Source organism: Pseudonaja textilis, chromosome 4, assembly GCF_049901715.1.
Source record: "Pseudonaja textilis isolate UNSWEBS1 chromosome 4, rPseTex1.2, whole genome shotgun sequence".
Lineage (NCBI taxonomy): Eukaryota > Metazoa > Chordata > Lepidosauria > Squamata > Elapidae > Pseudonaja > Pseudonaja textilis.
In genome coordinates, this window is record NC_141993.1 from 19,107,512 (window position 1) to 19,131,005 (window position 23,494).

A 23,494-nucleotide genomic window follows, 5' to 3' on the forward strand; every position below is an offset into this window, starting at 1 on the left:
GCGAATTTGCTCACATTTGATTTAGTCAACACCACGTGGTTAGTCAAACCATGGCTTAGCATGGTGTGTGAAGACTAGCTTCTGAAAGGCCCTATGGTTTCAAACCAATTCAGCAAATGCTTGAAGTATTTTGCATGTACTAGCTGTGTCTGTGTTACAGACCAAGCTGTGGCCTGATGGTTGGGTCCACCCATAACCTGCTAAAAACAAAATCAACTTATATTATGACCAAGCATACTGCTGAACCCAGAAGCTTTCTAAACAATTCTTCGAAGTTCTGAGAACAATCTAAAGTACTGTACATTTATCCACAGCTTTTGATCTTCCCTGAACTCTGTTCCAGAGAGAAAAAAAAACTGGAAGGAAGTACAAGTGACTTCAAGTTAGTCCTGTTTTTATTTATTTACATCCTGCTTTTATTATTTTCACAAACAAGACAGCAAGCATATCCAACACACCTCCCTCCTATTTTCCTCACAACTCCTCTGTAAGGTGAGTTGGACTGAGAGTGAGTGACTGGCCCAAGGTCACCCATCTAGCTTTCATGACTAAAATGGGCCTAGAACTCATGATCTTTTGTTCTCTAGCCTGGTGTCTTATGGCTCTTGTCTTGTTTCTACATGTTCCATTCTTTGTTCTTGAAGATTAACTTCTGGAAATTAACCAAATATTCATGCCCTATCTAGACTGGAACATTCCAGGAGAAAAACAACGATCTGTGAATGGACCAGACATATCCTCTAATAGCACTGATGACGTTACCTAGTTAGGGTAATGAAACGTCTGCAAGAAAACAAGCAAGCTCAGAGAGCACCAAGGACCCCTCATATCCTCTAATAAACAATATTCCGATAGAAATGCAACCGTAAATTCCACCCGTGACATTTGGCTTATTTTATGAATGGGTATAACTAGGGATGGTAGAAGTCAGTCTTGCCTAATGACTCTAGAGAGTCTGTGGTAGAGGCTGATATTGAACAAATGGCATTCTGCTTCATAGGTTTTATTTTCTGGAGGATGAATCTGGTCACAGATAGCAATCAGAATGACTCCATGCTAACTCCAAGAGCAGAGGCAGACTGTTCCTCAATATTAGGTGCTAAGGAAGATTAGTGGAAAAGCATGACTCTTTACTTTTCTTGTTTGCAGATTTCCATAGGCGACTCATGGGCACCCAGTGTTCTGGTGGAAGACTTTTGCAACAAAACAGAGATCATTTTCAAAACACATTTTCAGAGACACTCAGCACAATGCATTACAAAAGCACAATAATGCCATTATTTTAGTATTAGGCAAGGAACTGTACTCCTACACCTAACCAGCAATGAAAACTGCCTTTCTGAAAGCCATAGTTAACTAAAAACCAAAAATCTAGCATCGTCCTGCACTTTGGAATTAGCCAAGAAAAAAAAAAAAGAACAGACCCATACAAACAATATTGCAAAATGCCATTTGACCGAAACAGATCTGTGCACGTTTGAAATATTTTAATTTTCTCCCTCTGCCTTGCTTCAACTTACATCGCCTTGGTGTTCTCGTCTCTCTTGCCGTTGGTGGTAGGTATACCGCATCCTGCCATTGCTATATACATGTACGTTACCTATGAGAGAAAGGGACTTTTTAAGAATGGTTGAAGACTGTCCATCAGCCGAATGTCGTAGAGAGAAGCTCCTAATTGTCCCTCTTTTAAAGTTAAGTTTAACAGGGTGGCTTTCAACTGAACACAATCCAAGTGTCGTACGTTGTCTGCGAATTGTGGATGTTGTAGCGAGCAAGTTCAGGAAAGACCAGCTTAGAAGGTGGTAACTGATGAATGGAAGAACGGTAACTGTAATAATAACAAAGGCAGACTGGGTTCTTTGGGGCGGGTATGTGGAGGGTGGGGTGGGGGTGTGGGAGCTTATTTGGACACTGGCTTTGATAAAAATGCTGAACCCTCCATTCCTGGCCATGGAGCATAGAAGCCAAATTCCAATCACTGAGATTGAAGGAGTAGCCTCAGCATCGTTTGACCCTTATTTTCCGCTCTCCAGGAAGGCTCTTGGGTGTCAGTTGTTTTTTTGATTCGGGGAATAAAGTGGTGGTGAAAATTGTGAAGTCCGGGGACTTTTTTTTTTAGCCCTTTCCTCCCTCTCTCTCTCTCTTTCTCTCTCCCCCACCTGCTGCACCATCTGGCTGCTCAGATAAGCAGCCTCAGATGGCTGCTCTGGGCCCCCCAACTCCTTAGCCAAAGGGTGTGGATTCCCAGAGGACGATAATCTCACGCGGTTCTCCCTGGTGTTCTCTCCAAGTAGGCTCCACCACTCTCGGAGGCTTTCTGTTGCGGACTGAGATGTTGTAATCGCAGCGTCTTCTTCCTTTGGGCTCTCTATTAAAGGTGGAGCCTGCCAGGGAGACTCAGGTAAGTATGCCCCCCAGCCTCTCAGGAAACCCCTTCCTCACTTCTTGAACACCTGCAGATTGAGTTGCTGTTATTTGATTCCTTAGCTGGTGATCCTCCCTTCCCTTTCCCATCACTTGGGATGGACCAGCCATCTCTACATCTCCTCCTTGACCCTCGCTCCACTAAAAAAATAAATAAACCCATAAGCCGGATGGAACTTGATCAAACCAAGTTTCAATTGGTAAGCCTTGGGTCAGCCCCGCCCCTGGACATTTTTCCCACTCAAGTTAGCAATTGGATCCCACTCAGGAATCTATCCGTGAATCACTCACAATTATCCTGTTCTAGAAGTGGTTCATCTTTTAATGGACAATCAATGCTTTCAACAGCCAAGCCAAGGCATGCCGTGCAGGCTATAAAGGTTTAGGAGAGAGCATAGCAACCTGCTGGGATTGCAAGTGGAAGGCCACAAAAAGTTATCAATAGGTTAGATGGTTATAAAGGTGGACAGCGGAAAGTCAAAGAATATTATCTGGATACTGGGCTTAGTTTTCAAGGTGATTCTGAAGCTGAAATCAGCACCTGGGCAGAAGCTCACGGACACATGCAATTCATGAGTTGCTGGCAATTCTGATTATAAAAATGTTCAAAGGGGGGTGAAACTCACAAAATGCACGTTTGTGGATACTTGGGACATTGGACATAAATCTACCGTATTTTTCGGTGCATAAGATGCACTTTTCCCTCCCCCCAAAGTGGGCGGAAATGTCTGTGCGCCTTATACAGCAAATGTTGCCAAAGCCCCGCCCACCCGCTGGCCCCCCACCCTTCAGCCTCTGCCTCTTAGCAATTTCCCCCCCTTGCAGCAAACAGTAAACAACCTGGTCACCTTCGGCACACCTGCTTAGCTGTTGGTTGGATCAGCCTCCTGACGATCAGCTGTTTCAGGCTGTCGGGATTGCCATCGCCTGTTGCCGCTTCCGCGTGTCCCGTTTTTGGCCTCCACATGCCCCATTTTTGCCCGTTCCAATCCCTGCTGCCTAGAATGGCTGAAAATGGGGTGCGCAGAGGCAAAAAACGGGATGTGGAAGCCAAAAATGGGGCACCTGGAGGCAGCAATAGGCAATCCCTGCAGCCTAAAACAGCTGATCATCAGGAGGCCGATCCAACCGATAATCAGCTGTGTGTGCTAATTAGGCTGTGCCGAAGCTGACCAGGCTGTTTGCTGCAAGGAGGAAAATTGCTGGGAGGTAGAGGCAGACTTTTTTTTTCTTATTTTCCTCCCCCAAATCTAGTGGTCTTATACTTTGAAGCATCTTATAGTCTGAAAAATACGGTACATTGCCGTTCAACAAGTAATTTCTTTGTGGATTAGTATTATGATTTGGGGGGAATATGGAAAACCATTGCAGGGTACCGCTTGGAAGAGTGGAACTTTTTCTCTGCGACAATGATGATAAAAACTCAAATACTGAATCTCGGTACAAAACATGAGAGTTGTTCACCAACATCAAAATAGGACATTGGCCTCCTGGCTTAGATTTCCACATAATGGTAAATTTGCAAAGACTCCTGAGTTTCTTCTTCTTCTGTTATTCCCATTCGGTTACGATCAAAAGCATTAGCAAATTGTTCCAAACAACTCGAGCAAACAAACAGGCTAAGCTACATGCTACAAGAAGGCAACCTCACCTGGACTCTATCACCCAAATCAGTATTCTAGACCAGGAGTCTCCAACTGTGGCAACTTTAAGACTTGTGGACTTCAACTCCCAGAATCCCTGAGCTAACATGACCAGAGGAAGAATTCTGGGAGTTGAAGTCCACAAGTCTTAAAGTTGCCAAGGTTGGAGACCTCTGGTCTAGACTATTTTACCCAAAGAAAAATGCCTTCTGGATCCCCAAAAAGGTGATCCCCCATCCTCTTAGATGGGATTAGAAGAAAGTTCAAGATAGAAAGACAGCAAAAAGCTTTGCTTTTTTCAATTGATGCTTTAATAGTGTGAGGAAAGGAACATTCCTTCCCCATAGCAAAGCACAGGACTCACCCAACAGGAGACCCTTCCTACCTATATAGCTTCATTCTTAGCTATAACGTGTTAACTCTGCAACAGCACCTCTACTACTAGCCTGAAGACACTTAGATCAGGTTACATTCTCAAAGTCTGGGCCCGAGGAACAGAAAATAACTTCAAAATACTTTTCTCCTCCAAATGTCCCTGGCCTCAGACTCAGATTCTATCTCCGATAACCATTTTTCTAACAAACTTGTTATCTGTCCAGCATGTGAAACCTATTAGAAATTTTCATAGCGTTATAGACCTCGGTCAACACCCCCCCACACACACATGGACAATCTTTTGGAGGTTGCAACTCCCATTGTGTCCAGCTGGATAGCCCCATGAGCTGGTTGATGGCAGACTACAGGACACGCATACATATATTTGTCAAATACATTATCAAATTTCTATTATAATTTTAAGGAAGTTTCAAGGACTGCCCTGTAAAGAAAGGCTGGCCTAGGCCTTTCGATGAGCACTGTTCCTTCTGGCATGACAAATGAGTACACTTCCATCTTGGATTCCCCTCCTTGAGGAATCAGGAGAAAAGCCAACTCAGAGGTATCCCCTTTCCTTTACAGCCTTCCCTTTGCCAGCCAGGCACATAAAATTCATGACTTACTAGAGGGGAAACCACCACCGAAGAACATATTGAAGAGATCTTCTGGAGAAATGTCTGCCTCAAAGCCTCGGTTGAAGTCCGCATGACCGTGTCGCGTAGAGTTGACTTTGGCATCTCCAAACTGATCATACTGCTTCCTTTTCTCTGGGTTGCTCAAGACTGCGTATGCATTCCCAATGGCTAAAATGTAAGAAAGAAGGAAATAGTCGTTCCTTTAGCAACGGCCAAGGTGTTAATTGGTGATTATGAGGGAACAAATCAGGAAAAGTCCAGCATCTCTCACCTTACATTCAAACTCATCATTCACAACATCATTTCTTTCAGCCTGTGGCCTCTAGTGTTTTGTAGGTGTTCATCCTATCTCTAGAGAAAAGATTACTGATAAATTTAAATCACACATCTTGAGAACCTAAGAAACCATCTGAATAATAAATGATAACCCACATCCCATCTTTTTTTTTTTGAAACTCAGCTCAACTTGTTCCATAAGAGATATTTCCAAGGGAAACGTAGAGGAAAGAAAGACTGCATTGGTGGTGCAAAGACTGGATCTTCTGGCTATGTTTCGGAGCTGTATTCAAATGTTCCTTTGTCACATGACCATTGCACTTATCAGGTGATTGGTGGTGCACAGCATTAATTTTCTTACATTGTTTAACATTAGATTGCAAGCAGGCTCCCATTATTTTCCAGACTGCAACTATGGATTGGAAAGTCTGAAATCTTCTCACAAGTCTTTGTCATACTATTAAAGTTGAGGTCCAGATAACTGAGAGACATGGTTTCTTTAGTGGCCCTGCCAATAATTTATACATTATACAAAGCTGTATTCCGAAATAATAGTTAAAAGTGGAACCTTAGCATGCATTGGATTTTTCTTATTATACACAGGAGCTGGCTTTTGGTGAATCTTTAAAAAGGCAGCTCCTCAAAAACGAAATGAAATACAGCTTAATACAGGATCTAGACTGGACCAATCATTGGGAATTAAGTAAGAAATATGTGGGGGAGGAACTCTTCACACTGATTTAAGTGTGATTAATGAAGATTCACATTAATCCCTTACATTTTATTATAGCTTCTCTTTTTGATTCTTACTTTCCCTTCCTTTGGTAATGACTTTTCAATTTGGTTGCATCACTATATTTATTTAATAAAGTAGATATTCTTCTTTGGAAAAAATTACCTTCATTTTGGAATAATTAGAAATGCAAATTAACAGAAAACAACTAGGGAGCAAAACAAAAGGCAAGAACTGTGATGCAACAGACATGAACGCAGGGCGAATAAAAAGTTTATAATTAGTTGAGGCACAGAAGCTATCATCAACATTACTATTATTATGGAAAAATACAATGGCCAAATCCAAATTCATCTCTGAAATCATATTGTTGCTATTGTTTGCTTTGGTTTCAGGTTCATTGCTACCGGTAATATAAATTATATTTCTTTTCCTCTATATCTAATATTTTTATTCCTCAAATTAATTTTCCTATTTATAGGAAACTGTCCTTGACTTCAGTTCCCATCCATAATTATCAGATGTTCAGACTTATGCTATAATAAGCACAATATTGTATTAAGCACAATATTGAAAAAACATAGTAACACAATACAGCACTGACAGTTTCACAGCATTACCAAAAAAGCATGATCAGAAGAGGAATATGCAATAAATTATAATCACAAAACTTAAAAACAATCAACATGAAAAATGCCAGGGATTAAGTACCTGTGTAAAAGAAATTCTAGTTATATTTGATGAAAAAGAACAAAAATATCTTTAAGAAATATATTCGGTGCATACTCATATCATGTCTGGTCTCATTGTTTTCAATGGAGTGGTAAGACTTATTAATTTTCTTTGTCTGAATGATCAAATTTAACTGAAAAAGGAGTTATAAAAGGGAACAGAAGCCTGAAACTTCAAAATACAATGTGCTAAAAATGTAAAACATGATATTTCCATTTTATCAAAGCTAGATGCATTCTTACACTCTTGTTATTTATTAAAAATACAGCTATTTAAAAGATGCTGAAACTATCTACGTGCAGAATTTGGCTTACATGAGTTTACTCTGCAAAACTGAGAGGCATGCTTAATTTAAACAAGATCTAAACATAAAAATAACACCATTATCACCTGGCACTGCAAAATGGAAAATTAAAGGATCAACTGACATCAGTGACTGAAAAACATTAACCAAGGCATCTCCAGAGAGAGAATACTAAACTCTTGGAAGATTAAACAAAAGGAATAAAACATGCTTAGCTAAAGATAAAGTCCTGGAAGATGGTCCAGTAAAAGGAGGCTAAAGTGTTATTTAGCTCGTGCATCACAGTTGTGATATACGGATCTTCGAAAAGCCTTCAATAAACATAATAATATAAAGTCTACAAATGAAGAAACCTGTCAAGTGTTAGCTTTGTGCTAGATATACTGTGGATGTCTAGACAAGGACAGTTTTAATCTAATTCCAACTAAGAAGAGTTGGAAGCTGAGTCTAAAACCTGAAAGAGAACAGACAAATACAGTGCTGTGATCAAAATCCTGATCCAAATTCCCGATTTCATGGCTGCAATTAACCCTTCGGTATTATTAGTCAAAAAGTACATCCAGTTTGGTCTAGTGGTTAAGGCACCAGGCTAGTAAGTGGGAGACCTTGAGTTTAAGTTCTGCTTTAGCCATGAAAGCCAGCTAGATGACTTTGGGCCAGTCATTCTCTCTCAGCCTTACGCACCTCACAGGGGTGTTGTGGAGAAAATAGGAGCAGGAAGGTGTGTTGATATTCTCACCACTTTATTTGTAAACATAATAAAGGTGGGGTACAATCACACAAACAAAAATTAGTAGTTTCTGTCTGAAGAAAAAAATTATATTTTCCTCAGGTGACAAACTGAAATTCAATTTTAAAGCTGTGTTTTAATTTTGATTACCAATTTCTACTTGCAATCCATGGCACTAATTAAGTATGAAGATCACAGAGGGAACATTTCAGCATTTTACTATTTAGGCATAATCTTAACTGTTATAGCAAAATCAAGGAGTTTTTGCCCCATAAACCCATATATAACTTTTCAGACAAAAAATGTCCATGTGTTCAGGATACACTCAGATTGATTGACACTTGATGACAAGAACATTCAGGGTCTCACACTTGTAAATATAAATGCATCTAAAACTGTAGCCAGACTGAGTGTCTTTCGTCATCTCTTTAGAAAGAAGACCTATCAATTTGCAATGGAGCTTAACTCTTGGGAGAAGGGAGTATCATGTGTCTGCCTTTAGCACAGAAATAAAACTTTCAATCAGTTGGGTATCTGTTTCTTTTAAGCACTTATAGATAAGTCGGAGTCTTCATTTATTTATTTATGCACCAAATTATTAAGGATTGCAATAAATACCACCAACCCAGAGGTGGGATTCAATTTTTTTAACAACTGGTTCTGTGGGTGTGGTTTAGTTGGTGGTCATGTGACTGGCTGGGCGTGGCCAACTCAACATCACTCACATTGAGGCACGCATTTCCTCGCCTGGCCTCTCATGACTGTGGGGATGCTGCAACAGTCGTAAGTGTGAAAAATGGTCATAAGTCACTTTTTTCAGTGCCATTGTAACTTTGAACAGTCACTCCACACAAGCAAAGTACCAGCAAAGGAGGGGGAAAAAACTCCAGAGAGGTTCCAGAGACAGGAAGTCTAGTCCTGCCAAGAATGTAATAAGGGTTAACGGAGAGGCAGTTTCTGTAAGCAACACCAGAATGTTTCCTTCCTGCCTTCCTTACAGGATTAGGCCAGTAATTTCTTCTAACAACCAGTTCTCCGAACTGCTTAGAATGTTAACAACTGGTTCTAGCGAATAGGTGCGAACCTGTAGAATCCCTCCCCTGCACCAACCCATTCAAAGGCTATGTAGATCCCATTGCTCCCTTTCGTGCAGCAGCTATTAAAAGTGATTGAGAAGTCTCTGTATCAAATGCATGAAGTGAATAAGTTAATCACATGTACATTTATTTTACAACTTTTTACTTGATTTTTTTAAAGACCATTTAACGCAAGAGACAATTTACTATACACTTTCCACTTCCTTTTTAACGATTACACAAACCAACAACAGCCTCCTTTGGTGGACTTCTGTCACTAAAAGGTACCATTTTCAAGGTATAAAGACACGCCTCTTGGAAGAAAAAGGATATTTTTACCTTTGAATGCTTCTGTGGCACCCGGTGCATGATTTTTATCAGGATGAAATTTTAGAGCTAATTTCCGGTAGGCCTTTTTCAGATCCTCATCAGAGGCATCCCTGCTGACGCCCAGAATTTCATAATAGTCTTTACATTGTTTCACCCTCAAAGTTGAAAAGACAGACAAAACACCTCATTTGACAATGTATTTAAAATTACAGGTTCTGCTTCTCCTGAATTAAAACTCACAGCAATAAAGTCCCTTGGTCCCCTTTTCTGGATAGAACTCAAATATTAAAGATCAGACTCAACTCTGTGAAAACGGTGCCCTCAAGTGGCACACACCTACATTACTTTAAAGAACTTGGGGAACTAAATATAAACAGGAGTGGAAAGCTTTTTTAAAAAAATACCCTTAGACATTATCCCCCACCCCTACCCACCCTGGAAATCTAGATTAAAAGACCACTAAAATTATTATCCTCTATAACAGCAGTGTATTTTCCACTTCAAACCACATTAATTATAATTTAAAAAGCAAATTATAAGAAGCCAAAACAAATCATTTACAAGGAACAAACATGGTGGCAGTGGTTAGAGTGCAGTACTGCAGTACTGCTTCTGCTGACTGCCAGCTGCCTCCAATTTGGCAGTTCGAATCTCACCAGGCTCAAAGTTGACTCATCCTTCCAAGGTGGGTAAAATGAGGACCCAAATTGTTGGGGGCAATATGCCGACTCTGTAAACCGCTTAGAGAGGGCTGTAAAAAGCACGGTGAAGCGGTGCTATTACTATTGCTATTTAATCCGTTGGTCAGTTACCCATAGTGACAACTCCTGTTTAGGAAACACATCCTGTCAGATGTCTTCTGAATTCCCTCTCCCTTCCCCAGAGACTGAGGCTGCCATTGATCAACATGTAATACCTGCTTTGTGTATATTTACCCATTTAGTATGGCTGCATTTTAACTTTCTCATCTTTTCTACTATCTTCTCTTATTGGTATCATCATTACGATTATTATTACTCTGTTGTTTTGTATGTGCGTTGAGAGCTTCTGCACTGGAGACAAATTCCTTGTGCATCCAATCACATTTGGCCAAATAAAGTAGTCTATTCTATGAGATTGCCACTACGTCCCACAGTTGCACTTCCAACTATGAGTGACAAGTTGTTCTATGATTGCAACTGTGGTCTGTTGGTCAAAATCTTAACTAAGGCTTACCTCTTCACAGCATCCACTTGATCCTGTGTGTAACCTTTGCTGGTATCACCCCCAGCTTCTCCGTTGGCCGAAGCAAAATCCTCGGTCCTTTTTTGACTGCCGAGGTTGGAGGATTCCTTGGGCTGCGAATGGTCATCGGCTGACTGTTTGCCCTTGATGAGCGAGTCCAACAGTGCTACAAGGAAAAACATTCAGCATAGATCCAGTGGTTCCATTCTCACAAATTTATGTTTTTTCTCCCCCCCCATCCCCCGCCCAGTCATTGCCAAAACTTCTCATTCCACACCTCAAATATACATTTTGCTGGACTTCATCCATTTCCAATAATATCAGTGTCAATCAGGTTGAATTACATTGCACGGATACCCAAACAGAAAGATTGTGCATAAGCACACAGTCGTGCCTACCGTTCCTGTCCTATTGTCCCCAATTACTCCTACCCATTTCCTGTATTTATACTTAGGTTTATTATCTTGTAAGCTATTGACAAATAAATAAATAAAATATGTATCATTTATTGACAAATCTTTTCATTGCAACCAATCAACCATTCCTTAAGCTTTTGTTTGGTTTCATCCAGAAGACTCCAGAAGTTTCTCCATTTCTTTTTGAGCAGCGTAAAGATGTGCATGATATAAATGGGCAGGTTTCAAGATTTCTTGAAAAACATTAGAAACTCAAAACAGAAAGATTGCTTTCTGATACCCTAAAATTTCTCGTTTGCATTAAAACCAATACAGTATTTTCAGAATATTTATTCCTTTACATTCTTGAAATAGGACACCTTCCAAAATTAAAATTGGATACATATGTTAAAATATTTAATCCTTATGAATATTTTAATTGTGCTTAGTATTTCATGTGATATTTATTATATCCAGGTTTTTGTGGATAGGGTGTTAGTTGCTAGAAATGTGTTTAAGCAACATATAAATTTTAAAATTAATAAAAAAGCCTGCATAGTAAAAACTGGGAATCAGAACAAATAAGCAACTAGCATTCAGCAACAAACAAAACACCTAAATTAATATTGCTGGTAAGATCCTCACTTATCCTATTTGAAGCCAAGAATTATGTTGAGTTTATACATAACAGTGATTAGGATGTTTGAAATCACATTTCTTTGAACAAACCATAATGATTTGGCTAACTTGTAACACTAAACTATCAAGGGTGAATTCATGTCACATCAGAAACTAATTACATTCTGGCTTAATGTTATGAGTAAACCTTGTAAACAAATTGTAAACAGAAGACATTTATCTGGGTGGCAAAAATATGGATGACCAGTAGAAAACAACAATGAGTCTTCTGTATCTCTTTGCTACCATCTAATGGTTTTCTGGATTTTTATAGGTTACAATGGGGAGTGTTTAAAATAAAGGGGAAAAAGAGAGCACGTATAATGGAATAATCGCAGAGGGAATATTAGCTACATCCATTTCCAAAACCTCAGTGGCTGCCAGCTCTCTAAATGCACAAGGGCCTGATGTAATATTGAGAAATTCTAGTACTTTAATTCCACTTTAGCAAAGAACATGAATCTCAAGAGTTTATAACAGCCCCATCTGATCCAGCTTTGCCATAACGTTAATGTTCTTGCAGAGCCAAATTCAAAGACAACAATTAAAGCAATTTTAAAAATTCATTTTTTCCCTATTAATTGGCAACAATAATCATGGCCCTAAACCAAAACCCTAACCAGTCTATATGAAATGGCTTTATTCAGAGACAGATCATCTAGTTTTGTCTATTTGGATTGGCTATGATTTTCCAGAGTTCTGGAGAAAGTATTTTTCTCACTTTGTAGTACCCGATTCACTTAAACCAAGGACCTCCAAGCCTGGCAACTTTAAGACTTCTGGACTTCAACTCCCAGAATTCTCCAGCTAGCACAGATGGCTGGAGAATTCTGGGAGTTGGAAGTCCACAAGTCTTAAAGTTGCCAAGTTTGGAGGTCCCTGACTTAAATAAACTACTGTACGCAAACCATTCATCATTAATTCTTCCAACAGAGTTACAATTGCAGGTGGATACTATGGCATAGTATCAGGGATAGAGAAGGCTGAAGTTTTCTATATGCTGCTGAATTACAATTCCAACATACCTGACCCCTGACAATGCTCCCTGGCTAAAGGAAGTGAAACTATATAAAATATACTTAGTTCTCATGACTTTTCCCAACAAATCTATCGCATGATTAAAAACTAGATGGAACCACAAGTTGTGCAGAGTTTGACTGGTCTGTAGCAACTCTCCAATGGGGGGGCTTGAAATAACCCACACCATTTTGTATTCTGCTTGGATTATTTTGTCCTTGTTGCCTCCACTGCACTGCCGTATGTATTATCATACTCCAAAGGGTTACTCAACATTTCCAGCAAGATATGTTACTCAGTTACTTTACTAAGCAACATGCATATGCAGATCAGTTAAAGGTAGCACAATGTCATGAAAAAAAGCTTGCCACTTTCTTCCTTTTCTTAAAATAATAGCAGAGTTTTATGCTTTAAGCTTGGCAAGGAAATAACCATGGCATCTAACTGAACTATAAATCTATAAAGATGTAGAGCACCGTTTTTAAAGTCATTAGTTTTAGATTGGTGGCCACACAAAATGCCACCTTGTCTATAATGCTATTTAATGCCTGCAGGAGCTTGCTGGAAAGAGTCATTAAAGAGATCTGGAGCCCACTGCCATAAGTATTTCTCTTTGATACAGGTAGTCCTCAAGTTACAGTGCCAATTAGGACTGGAATTCCCATTGTTAAGTGATGGAGTCATCATATGTGACATCACCTGACTGCATTGCACAGTGACAGTGATCCTGGCACTCCCTGTTGCTGTCATAAACCAAATCATATTGGTCATTAGCTGAGGATCCACGCCCATCCACGCCGTTTCGGGCTTGGTCCTTTCTCAGCCTTGAGCCTCGGTTCTTTCAAGGGGCTGCCTCCCTTTCAACTCCCCTCAACTGCCTATGGACTTCTATCACTGCCCTTTTGGGCAGTCCCACATCCCCCTTAGGAGCAGCAGGAAGCCCCAAAATCTGGCTGAGGGGTTGCTTGCCTCACTGTGGTCCAGGAGCTTCTTTGGAGCTACAAGAAGCCTTTGACCCTGGCTCAATCCTGGCTCCCCCAATCTAGCCCAACACCATAATGCAGAGACTTAAGACGTGGTGCCCCTCGACACCCTGTACTCCAAGGCCCATGCCTCTCTGTGCTCTGCCAGCCCAGCTGGTCTTTACCATTTTCTTTGTCCTCATGGCTGACCAAGCATACCTAGCCTGGCACTTTGCTGAACGAATGGTCGTAACTCAAGAACTACCTGTGTACGGGTCAGAAGAGGACTCGAGGATTGGAGGGCCAATGTCTGACAGGCTCAATGTTTGTCTTTTTGGCCCCGTAATCCTTTGCATCGGGGTGGAGTCGGAGCAACTGAATGGAGCTGAGTGTTTGCTAGCCGGGTGCCCTTCCTGTCGCCAGTGCAGAGTTTGCAGATGGTATTTACTCATTGTGTGCCGAGAGAGAAATATCGGCCGCTACCTAGGATCAAACTCACAGCCTCCTGATTGTGAGGAGAGAGCTCCACCTCAAGGCCACTGCACCACTCATAATGAGAGCTAATAATGTGAACACATTTTCCCTCCTTTTTGGAACATCACCTGTTGCCATTCCATGAAAGGACAGCTGAGACTTGCTGACTCAGTAAGGTCTCAATTGCTGCTATGTACTTTAGGTGAGACTTATTCTTAAATATGGTCTAGAACTGTGGTGAACCTACGGCACGTGTGCCACAGGTGGTATGCAGAGCCATTTGCGCCAGCACCGCAAGCTGCAGGAAAACTTACCTCACTGCCCATGCGCATGCCTCACAGCTGATTTTCAGCCAGTTTAAGGCCCTTTTCAGCCTCCCAGAGGCTTGAGGAAAGCTTCTGCAGCCTTTGCGGGGCCCCAAAATTAGCCCGTTTCATCACTTACTGTTTTTCCGGAAATACCGGAAGTTACGAAATGGGCCTAGTTTTCATCCTGCAGAAGCCTTCCTGAAGCCTCTGGGGGGGCGAAAAAGGCCTCAAATCAGCTGAAAATCAGCTGTGAGGCACAGTGCGGGTAAGGGAGCAGCGGGGAGTAGATGGGGATTGCACGCACATGCGTAAGGGGCGTGGGGGGCCATGCATTGCCTTCTGGGTGCTGGCACACGAGCGTGATCATGCAAGCACGCACACAATTTTTGGCACAGGAGCCCCAAAAGGTGAGCCACCACAGGTCTAGAACTTACAATTACAGATAACCTTTGAATTATGACCACAGTTGAGCCCAAAATTTCAGCTGCTAAGCGAGCCATTTGTTAAGTGAATTTCCTCCCACTTTACAACCTTTCTTGCCATAAGTGAAATCGCTTTCTTGTTAAGTGAATCACTGCACTGTCGCTTAGTTAGTTATAGAGTTGTTAAGTGAATCTGGCTTCCCCATGGACTTTGCTTGTCAGAAGGTCACAAAAGATGTTCCCATGATCCCGGGACACTTGCAACTATCATACATGAGTTAGTTGCCAAGCATCTGAATTTTGATCACACGACCATGAGGATGCTGCAATGATTGTAACTGTGGAAAATGGCCATAAGTCACTTTTTTCAGTGTTGTTGTAGCTTTGAATATTCATTAAACGAACTGTTGTTAACTCGCTAAGTGGTCCACCTGTGCTGCAACGGGAAAGAGCAAGAAAACTGGTTTGTGAAATTCAGCCATTGCCACAAACATGTCTTCTGAAAATACTGAGCCACCTGTTGATTTGGAAATGGGCAGGCTTCAAGTTTTGATATTAATCTGTACAACTTTAAACCTGTCCAAGCACTGTGATCATTACTCCAGGCAATTCTGCTTACGCCAGATTCTACAGGCTTTTTTTACATCAATAATTGGAAATAGCATCCCCAAAAAGTTTAAATTAACACGCTGATTCTGAGGATGACTGAGAGAGGCACAACGCAGGAGTTTTCATGTCCTTAGAAAGTGATTTTAAAAAACCCATTTGTAAAAAGTCTTGCAATAATATGTTATGCAAGGGATTAATCAGATTGTTTTAAATCTCTCTGTACTGCATGTTACTTCCAAAGGTTTCAACACTGGTTTTGTTTGTTCAAGAACAACATATAATTATACCTTTACAGAATAAAAATATCTTATTAAAGCCTTCACAATGTTTCATAGCTGTTTTGCCAACCGACTAATTTTCAATTAGGCAATAATCAGTATAAAAGTATATGTTTAAAAAATGTGCTAGTAAACAGTAATAATAATTGTAGTAATAGCATTAGTAGCAGGAATCAAAGGCAGAGTAAGCATATATTTATGACATTCAAAGCACATCAGTTAAAATTCATTTCAATGAGCTATTATCTTTTTAGAGATTACAGCTCTCCTGAATTTCAAAAATAAAATATTTTCTTCCAAAGAATCAGCACAAAAAACCCTTAACCGTCAAATCCTACAATCATTATACCATGAACATACAACAAAGAATTACAGCGATTCACAGTGCCTTCCTAGTTTATTTACACCCCAAACAATCCAAGTTAAAATTTGTAAATATGCATAATTCTGCATGCAGATGAACCTTCTCTCATAATTGCAAGTGGAAAGGTGACAGAAGTATTTCTCTTGATAGAAATAAATAAAATGAATTGTTGGATGTAGCAGCCTTCAGGTTTTTTAAAGTTGTAACAGCCAAATCTAACTGCTCTTGCAAATACCAGTGGATCAAAAAACATCCATATATAAGCCTGTGTGATTAGAGGTTAAAGTGGGATCCAAGTTCTAGTCCACCCTTAACCACAGAAGCTCACTGACTAATTTGGGACAGTCACTGTCTCACTGCCGGAGAGGCCTATCTCACAGGGCACCAACTTCAGCTCTTCACCTAAAGGCAGAATATAAATCTAACAAAAAAAGAATAAGTATTCAGAGCACAGCCCTTTTTCTGGAGGCACTTATCACTGTCTTTCCTGAGGTATCTGAGAAGTTGAAAGGCAGCATTTATACAATGCGTTTAAATATTTTCTCATATAAGGCTATATTTTTTAATTTTTCTATTATAGCTGTTAATCAGAGATATGTAAGTCTGCATTTATTACTGTTACGACTGGAAGGTTTATTTAGAGAACTAAGAACTTGCAGCAAGAGCTCTTTAGTTGACGGCACAAAAATAACTGTGCTATGAGAAGTCAGTGGAAGTGAGTAATTGAGCAGGAAAGTCAAAGAAGATGGGAAAGGGGGAAGATAAGGCAGAATTAGGGTCACCAGACTAGAAGACCTCCAAGGTCCCTTCCAACTCTACTATTCTGTTATTCAGACAATCCACATGGAGGACTGAGGCATTGAGGTAAAAGATCAATTGGAAGGAAGCGGCACACTAGAGCATCTATTAAAACTTTGAAACAAAACAATGCATTTATTTGAAAACTACCTATCTTCACAAATCTAGGCTGCATACAAACGGAGAGTTGAAATATTCCAGCATCCTTCGAATTGTCTCTGGGACGTGCACAAACAACAACTTCCTACAATGTCTGTAACATCATGTACTCAAAAGGTACAATACACAGTATAGTTTGGGATACAGAAAGTCCAATTAGGTTGAATGCTGTTCCAATACTTCCCCAGTGGAATGAGGACACTCAAGTGTGGTAAGAGATTAGAGTGATAAAAACTAAGCAGGGTTAGGCAGCTGAGCACAACTTTTGGATCCCTTGTTGCCATTAACCCATCTAGGGTGTGTGTAGGGAGGACAGCATCCAGCCCATCTTGGCTAACCCTGAAACTTTTGTAAAGTTGGGAGAAGTCTCTGAACAGAAGACTAGGAAAACAGTTGTAAGCTAGAGAGGGCTATTCAAAAAAATACGTTGCAAGAAGGGAACAGCAAATAGTTTCCAAACTACTACCATGAACATTACACTGGTATGTCCACCAAACCAATTGGAGAGGGTCTTCCCTTGATTTCTGCTCACTGAACTGACAGCTGCCTACCCAACTGGAGAGGGTCTTTCCTTGACTGCTGTCTACCCAACTGGAAAGAGTCTTCCCTTGACTGCTACCTACCCAATTGGAGATGGTCTTCCCTTGACTGCTGCCCACCTACCTGGAGAGGGTCTTCCCTTGACTGCTGCCCACCTAGCTGAAGAGGGTCTTCCCTTGACTGCTGTCCACCTAGCTGGAGAGGGTCTTCCCTTGACTGCTGCCCACCTAGCTGGAGAGGGTCTTCCCTTGACTGCTGTCCACCCAACTGGAGAGGGTCTTGACTCCTTCCCACCCTACTGGAAAGAGTCTTCCCTTGACTGCTACCCACCCAACTGAACATGGTCTTCCCTTGACTGCTGCCCACCCAACTGGTGATGGTCTTCCCTTGACTCCTGCCCACCCAGCTGGAGAGAGTCTTCCCTTGACTCCCGCCTACCCAACCGCCCCGGCCAATGCCCAGCAGGCCCAGAGCTTAGTCCACATCATCTGAAAGGAGCCAGGGCCGAGGCTAAAGGTGGCGGTGGGTGAGGGCACAGTCCTCCAGCGGATCTAGGCAAGGAGCTGGCAAAAGTGGGTCACGGATCCCCAGCAGAGAAGGCCAAAGAGAGAGGGGGAGAGGAGAATGCTTAAACGGCGCCTGTCCCAAACGGGGAGGGAACCCTGAACGTGGCGGGAAGGGGAGAAGGAGAGAAGCTACACGGATCGGCAGCGATTGCAATTGGGGGGGAGGGGGGGGGGGCAAAAGGAAATACTCCAGGGGCCATGCCTATCACTCAGGTGCGGGGTTGCCCCCTTCACCCTCGGCGCAATGCTCGCTGGGAGTTGTAGTCTCCTCAGTTCAGCTTAGGGAAAGACAATCGTCGTGTTCTTTTCGTGCACCACATAAACCCGGCTCACTGAGTCGGGGTTCCTTTTGTTCCCTGCGCCGGCCATAAAATCTCCCTCGAAGACCCCCGTTCACAACGCGCGTTTTCCTTTCACGGCGAGTTAAGAGACTTCAAATCCCAGAGTGCCTCACGCCACGCTCGCTTCTGCTCACGCGCAGTACGGGTGAGAGGTCAGACCGGCTACCACAGGCCTCAGTCGTCCAGGCCTCCCCCCCCCGCCCCCTTTCCCGCTCACCGCCGACCCGCTGAGACGGGTACAGCCGCTGGGCCTTCTCCAAGAAACGGCGGGCCTTCTCGGTCTGGTTGGCCTTGATGGCGGCTACCGCTATCCCAATACAACGCTCCGCTTCGTCCCTGTTGGATTCCATGGTGGCGGTAGCGGTGGAAGGCGCCGGCGCACGATGATACGGTCATAGCGTCCCCTACTGGAAACTCCCTAATTGTCAGGCGGCAAACTTTGCCGTATTGTTTGGAATAGCCGCGCCGCAGGATGTCATAATCTCGCCAATAGCCCGGCAGTGCAAAGATAATATCTACGGCTGAGAGAGGGTGTGTGTGTGTCTCCCTCTAGCTCTGAAATGGCAGAAAAACTGCGCTGCTAACGCGGGAAGAAGAAAGAGTTGGAAGGATTAAACGTAGGAAATTTGTTCTTTCCCAAGTTGTATTAGAGATGCATGCAACCTAGTAGCAGCTCTCCTGGTACCCCTTAGTCCAAACTCGGCAACTTTAAGACTTGTAGACTTCAACTCCCAGAATTTCCCCTCCAGTCATGTTAGCTCAGGAATTCTGGGAGTTGAAGTCCACAAGTCTTAAACTTGCCAAGGTCTTCAAATGGTGGTTGACCTTTTTCGGTGGTTAACCTTTTTCGGCTCCTGTGCCAAAAATTGTGTGTGCACTTGCACACTCGCACTAGCGTGCCAGCACCCAGAAGGCAATGCGCACCCCCCATGCCCCCCTACGCATGCACGTGCAATCCACCCCCCTGCCACCCCCTTAAGTGCACTGTGCTTCACAGCTGATTTTCGGCGGGTTTGAGGCCTTTTTCGGTTTCCCAAAGGCTTGAGGAAGGGCTTCTGCAAGCTTTGCAGGTCGAAAACTAGCCCCATTTTGTCACTTCCTGTTTTTCTGAAAATACCAGAAGTGACGAAACAGGGCTCGTTTTCAGCCTGCAAAGCTTGCAGAAGCCTGCAGAAGCCTTCCTCAAGCCTTTGGAAGGCTGAAAAAGGCCTTAAATTGGCCAAAAATCAGCTGTGAGGCACACACATGCGCAGTGAGGTAAGTTTGCAGCTCGCGTGCTGGCACAAATGGCTTTGCGTGCCATCTGTGGCACGCGTGCCATAGGTTCACCATCACAGCATTAGACGATCCTTTCTCAGCTTTAACAACCGTAGCTGAGGAACCCTGGGAATTGAAGTCCACACATCTTCAGAGTTGAGGTTGAGAAATTCTGCTTTGACGTAATCCCACTTAACTGGATTTGGGCAACAATTGCTTTCATTAATAAACACTGTTTGTGGTCATCGCTGCAATGATCAATTCAACATCTGTGGATATTGGTCAGCCTATTTTAAGTCAACATCAACGTTTCAGTTTCTTGTTCCTCTTGATCTGGGCTGATACTGAAGAAACATATGGGTATGTTGGCAGCCAAAGGCTCTCTTCCCTTCTAATGTTTTGGCTTGATGTGCTAAGACACTGGGAAAGTTGAACAGCATGAGGATAGTATTGCTGTATTTATATATAAGTAACATGAATATTTTATGCGTGTTTTGAAAGTATTTCTGGCCCTCATTCGGCTCTTGGACCGCAGTGATTCTGATTAGCTTCCACCTTTCTTCGGTACAGGTACAAATATGAAATACATTAATGTTTAGATCTAAAATTCAATAACGCCCTCTATTTCTATAATCATAAACATTTCATCAAATCACAAAATTGATATAGCCTTTCCTCTGGTTTTTATCAAAAAGATCAAATGTGGTTTCCAGGTGGAAACAGAGAAGTTTTTCGTCAACCGAGGTAGTTAATTTTGTCATCCCAGGCAGTTCCATGAACTTCATCCATTCTTCCATTGTGGGAATCTGTAAGACTAAAGGTGATGTTAGGTGGAATAGATTTAAAAGTAAATCTACAAATAGATATTTATTTGTTTGTTTGTTTGTTTGTTTAGAAGATTTATATGGTCTCCCCTCATTTTCAGTGTCCCTGGATGGCTTACAAACAATAAAAACCCAATATAAAAGAATAAAAAACAATATTGCCACCCATCCATCCCCTGGAGACAACACATAATCAAACAAAACTACTTGATGGGCTCTATCCCACTCTGGATTTCTCAGACCCATTGGCAGAACCAGGTCTTCAGAGCCTTGCAAAAGAGAGTTAAAGTGAGGGACCAGTCTAATCTCTGCAGGGATGATGTTCCAAAGGAAGGGAGCCACCACAGAGAAGACTCTTCTTCTGGGTTCACCAGATGTATCTCCTTAGGAGACTCGACCCGCAACATTCCTTGCCTCTCCACTCTAGTGGGTTGGGTGGATGTAATTGGGAAGAGACTGTTCCTCAGATAACCCACTTAAAGGTGACAACCAGCACCTTGAATTGCACCTGGAAGCAAATTAGTAGCCAATGCAGCTCCTGCAGGAGAGATGACACATGTGCACACCGGGGTCTGCACAAAACCATGCAGGCCCCTGCAGTTTGAACCAACTGACTCTTCCAGACGCTTTTCAAGGGCAGCCCTGTGTAGAGTGTGTCCCGTAGTCAAGATGGGAGGTGACTAGGGCACGAGTGACGGTCCAGGAAAGGGCGTAACTGGCACACATCACACAGTTGTACAAAGGCACTCCTGGCCATGACTACCGCCAACTCTTCAAGCAGGAGTCGCGAATCCAGAGGAAACTCCCCCCACACACCAGTTTATGCACTGGGTCTATTTGGGGCAATGGCACCCTATCCAAGACCAAAGATGGCAATTCTATAAGGGAGCAAAGAACCCCCTTCAGTCCTGCCAGGGTTCACTTTCCTCCAGTTACTCCCCATCCAGCTCTTAACAAACACTGAGAGAGGGAGGTCATGGCAGCTCTTAAACCACCATGGAACGAGACATACAGCTGAGTGTCATCCGCGTATGGATGATATCTCAGTCAATGGTGGTGGATGATTTCACCCGGCGTCTTCATGTAGATGTTAGGCAGAGGAATGGGAGTATCGAGTCTCTCAGAACCCTGCAAAACAGTCAACGAGGCCTGGACTTCTCGCTTTCTATCCACACCGACTGAGAGCAGTCATAGAGGAAGGAAGTGAACCAGGACCACACTCCCAGCCCCCGAAGCCGCCCCAAAAGGATACCATGGTTGATGGTATTGAAGGCCACCGATTTAAGGGTACAGCTAGTCCTCAACCTACAACAATTCCTTTAACCTTTGACCTTTCACCTTTAAATTTTGACCGGTCAAAGTTACAGCGTCACTGGAAAAAAGTGACCTTTTCACAGTTACATTGTGGCATCCCTATAGTCCCATGATTTACATTCGGATGCTTGTCAACTAACTCACATTTATGACGGTTGCAGTATCCCGGAATCATGTGATCGGCTTTTGCGACCTTCTGAGAAGCAAAGTCAATGAGGAAATCAGATTCACTTAACAGGACTACCTGTATTAAATAAGGTACAATTTAGTCTTGGTTTTACCCTATTTAATACCCTTGGGCCAGTGGTAGGATTCAAATTTTTTCACTACCGGTTCTGTGGGTGTGGCTTGGAGGGCGTGGCAGGGGAAGGATACTGTAAAATCCATTCCCACCCCACTCCTGGGGGAAGTTTACTGCAAAATCCCATTCCCTCCCCACCCCACTAACCTGCTTTCCAGCTCTGTTCTCCTGTGCAGGGCAACAAAAGAAGAGCCAGCCAATCAGCTGGGACTCGGGAGGCGGGGAATAGATGGGGACGGGGCCAGTCAAAGGTGGTATTTTCCAGTTCTCCGAACTACTCAAAATTTCCGCTACCGGTTCTCCAGAACTGGTCAGAACCTGCTGAATGCCACCTCTGCCTTGGGCCTTGGACATGGAGCCACTGACTGACTTTATGCCAGCCCATCTTTCTCTCAGGCCTAGGAAGAAAGCAAGGGCAACCACTGATGAGAAACCTTGCCAACAAAACTGCAGGGACTTGTCCAGGCAGGCTCCGAGAATCAGACACATTTGAACAGAAGAAAGTGGGGGTAGGAAGGTGTTTAAAAGTCAAAATAGGCATACTAAACCTTTTTAGAGCTTAATACGTTTTTTTTATTCCTTACAGAGGAAAATAATGAGACAATTTGGCCGATTCCTATCAAACTGAGACGATGCAATCTTGAAAATGCTTGGTTTCAGTGTGGCACAGCAGTGCCCTCTGAAGCATGTGAGAAACCGAGCTTTGGGATAAGGAAGTAGAGGTCAGCTCTTGTGTCCCGCAAGCATCTTTTTCACAGGGTTATTCAGTTCCAGCAAAAGATATATAGAGTGGAATATAAATCTTGAGGTGTGCCTCCACAATCAAGATAAAAGTCCTGTCCATCCATCTTCAAATCAGCAGAAGGACTATAGCTGCAGGAAATTTACCGTCCTCCTAGGCAATCTGTCTTGTGTTTTTCCCTCCCCTCTGTTGTCAGTCACTGCAAATTTCCTTCCAAGGTAAAATAGCCAGCTGATTTTGTACACCTTCAACCTGAACCTCAGAATCAAGGGAAGATTGTTTGTACTTCTAAGGACAGGGGAAGCCAGTTTTCATTCGTGGGCTGGGGGCGTTATGTGTGAGGAAAATTCAATGTCATGGAAGCACCCGGGGAAAAAAAAATATGTTGCTGGAGCTTTTGTAGGCTGTATGGCCTCAGAGATGCCCATTCAAATTAGGTGGTCAGGTTCCAAGGACAGGAAAGTAGCATTCAGGATAACAGAATGATAACGAACATAATATAAAAATGTACTACCATTGGATGGACTTAGGATGGTGTAATGAATTGTTATAATATAAATTAACTTAAAGATTTGAATATCTCGTAGAAAACGATGGTATAATAGTCTAGTCAATAAAAGGATTAACAATGATAACAATGTATACATAAATATTAGATTGATA

At 42.5% G+C, this 23,494-nt stretch overlaps 1 protein-coding gene and 1 long non-coding RNA gene across 3 annotated transcripts in view; one reads left to right on the forward strand and one right to left on the reverse strand.

The window, feature by feature from the left end:
* LOC148125764 (uncharacterized) overlaps window positions 1-1,526 on the forward strand; it is a 37,149-nt gene extending 35,623 nt beyond the window's left edge. Inside the window, exon 3 of the long non-coding RNA XR_015743416.1 lies at window positions 315-1,526. This is a non-coding gene — a long non-coding RNA (uncharacterized LOC148125764). The remainder of the gene's footprint in view (window positions 1-314) is intronic.
* Window positions 1-18,794, reverse strand: part of DNAJB12 (DnaJ heat shock protein family (Hsp40) member B12) — a 32,843-nt gene extending 14,049 nt beyond the window's left edge. The window contains exons 1-6 of one of the 2 annotated variants that reach the window (XM_026713473.2): window positions 18,611-18,793; window positions 10,474-10,648; window positions 9,268-9,413; window positions 5,066-5,245; window positions 2,265-2,384; window positions 1,521-1,600 (exon numbers count right to left, since the gene is read on the reverse strand). In XM_026713473.2, the coding sequence (XP_026569258.1) occupies window positions 1,521-1,600; window positions 2,265-2,384; window positions 5,066-5,245; window positions 9,268-9,413; window positions 10,474-10,648; window positions 18,611-18,743 (834 nt within the window). In that variant the 5' untranslated portion in view covers window positions 18,744-18,793. Of the gene's footprint in view, window positions 1-1,520; window positions 1,601-2,264; window positions 2,385-5,065; window positions 5,246-9,267; window positions 9,414-10,473; window positions 10,649-18,610 lie in introns of both variants that reach the window. The other variant, XM_026713474.2, reaches the window with a different exon arrangement.
* Window positions 18,795-23,494: the final 4,700 nt, after the last annotated feature.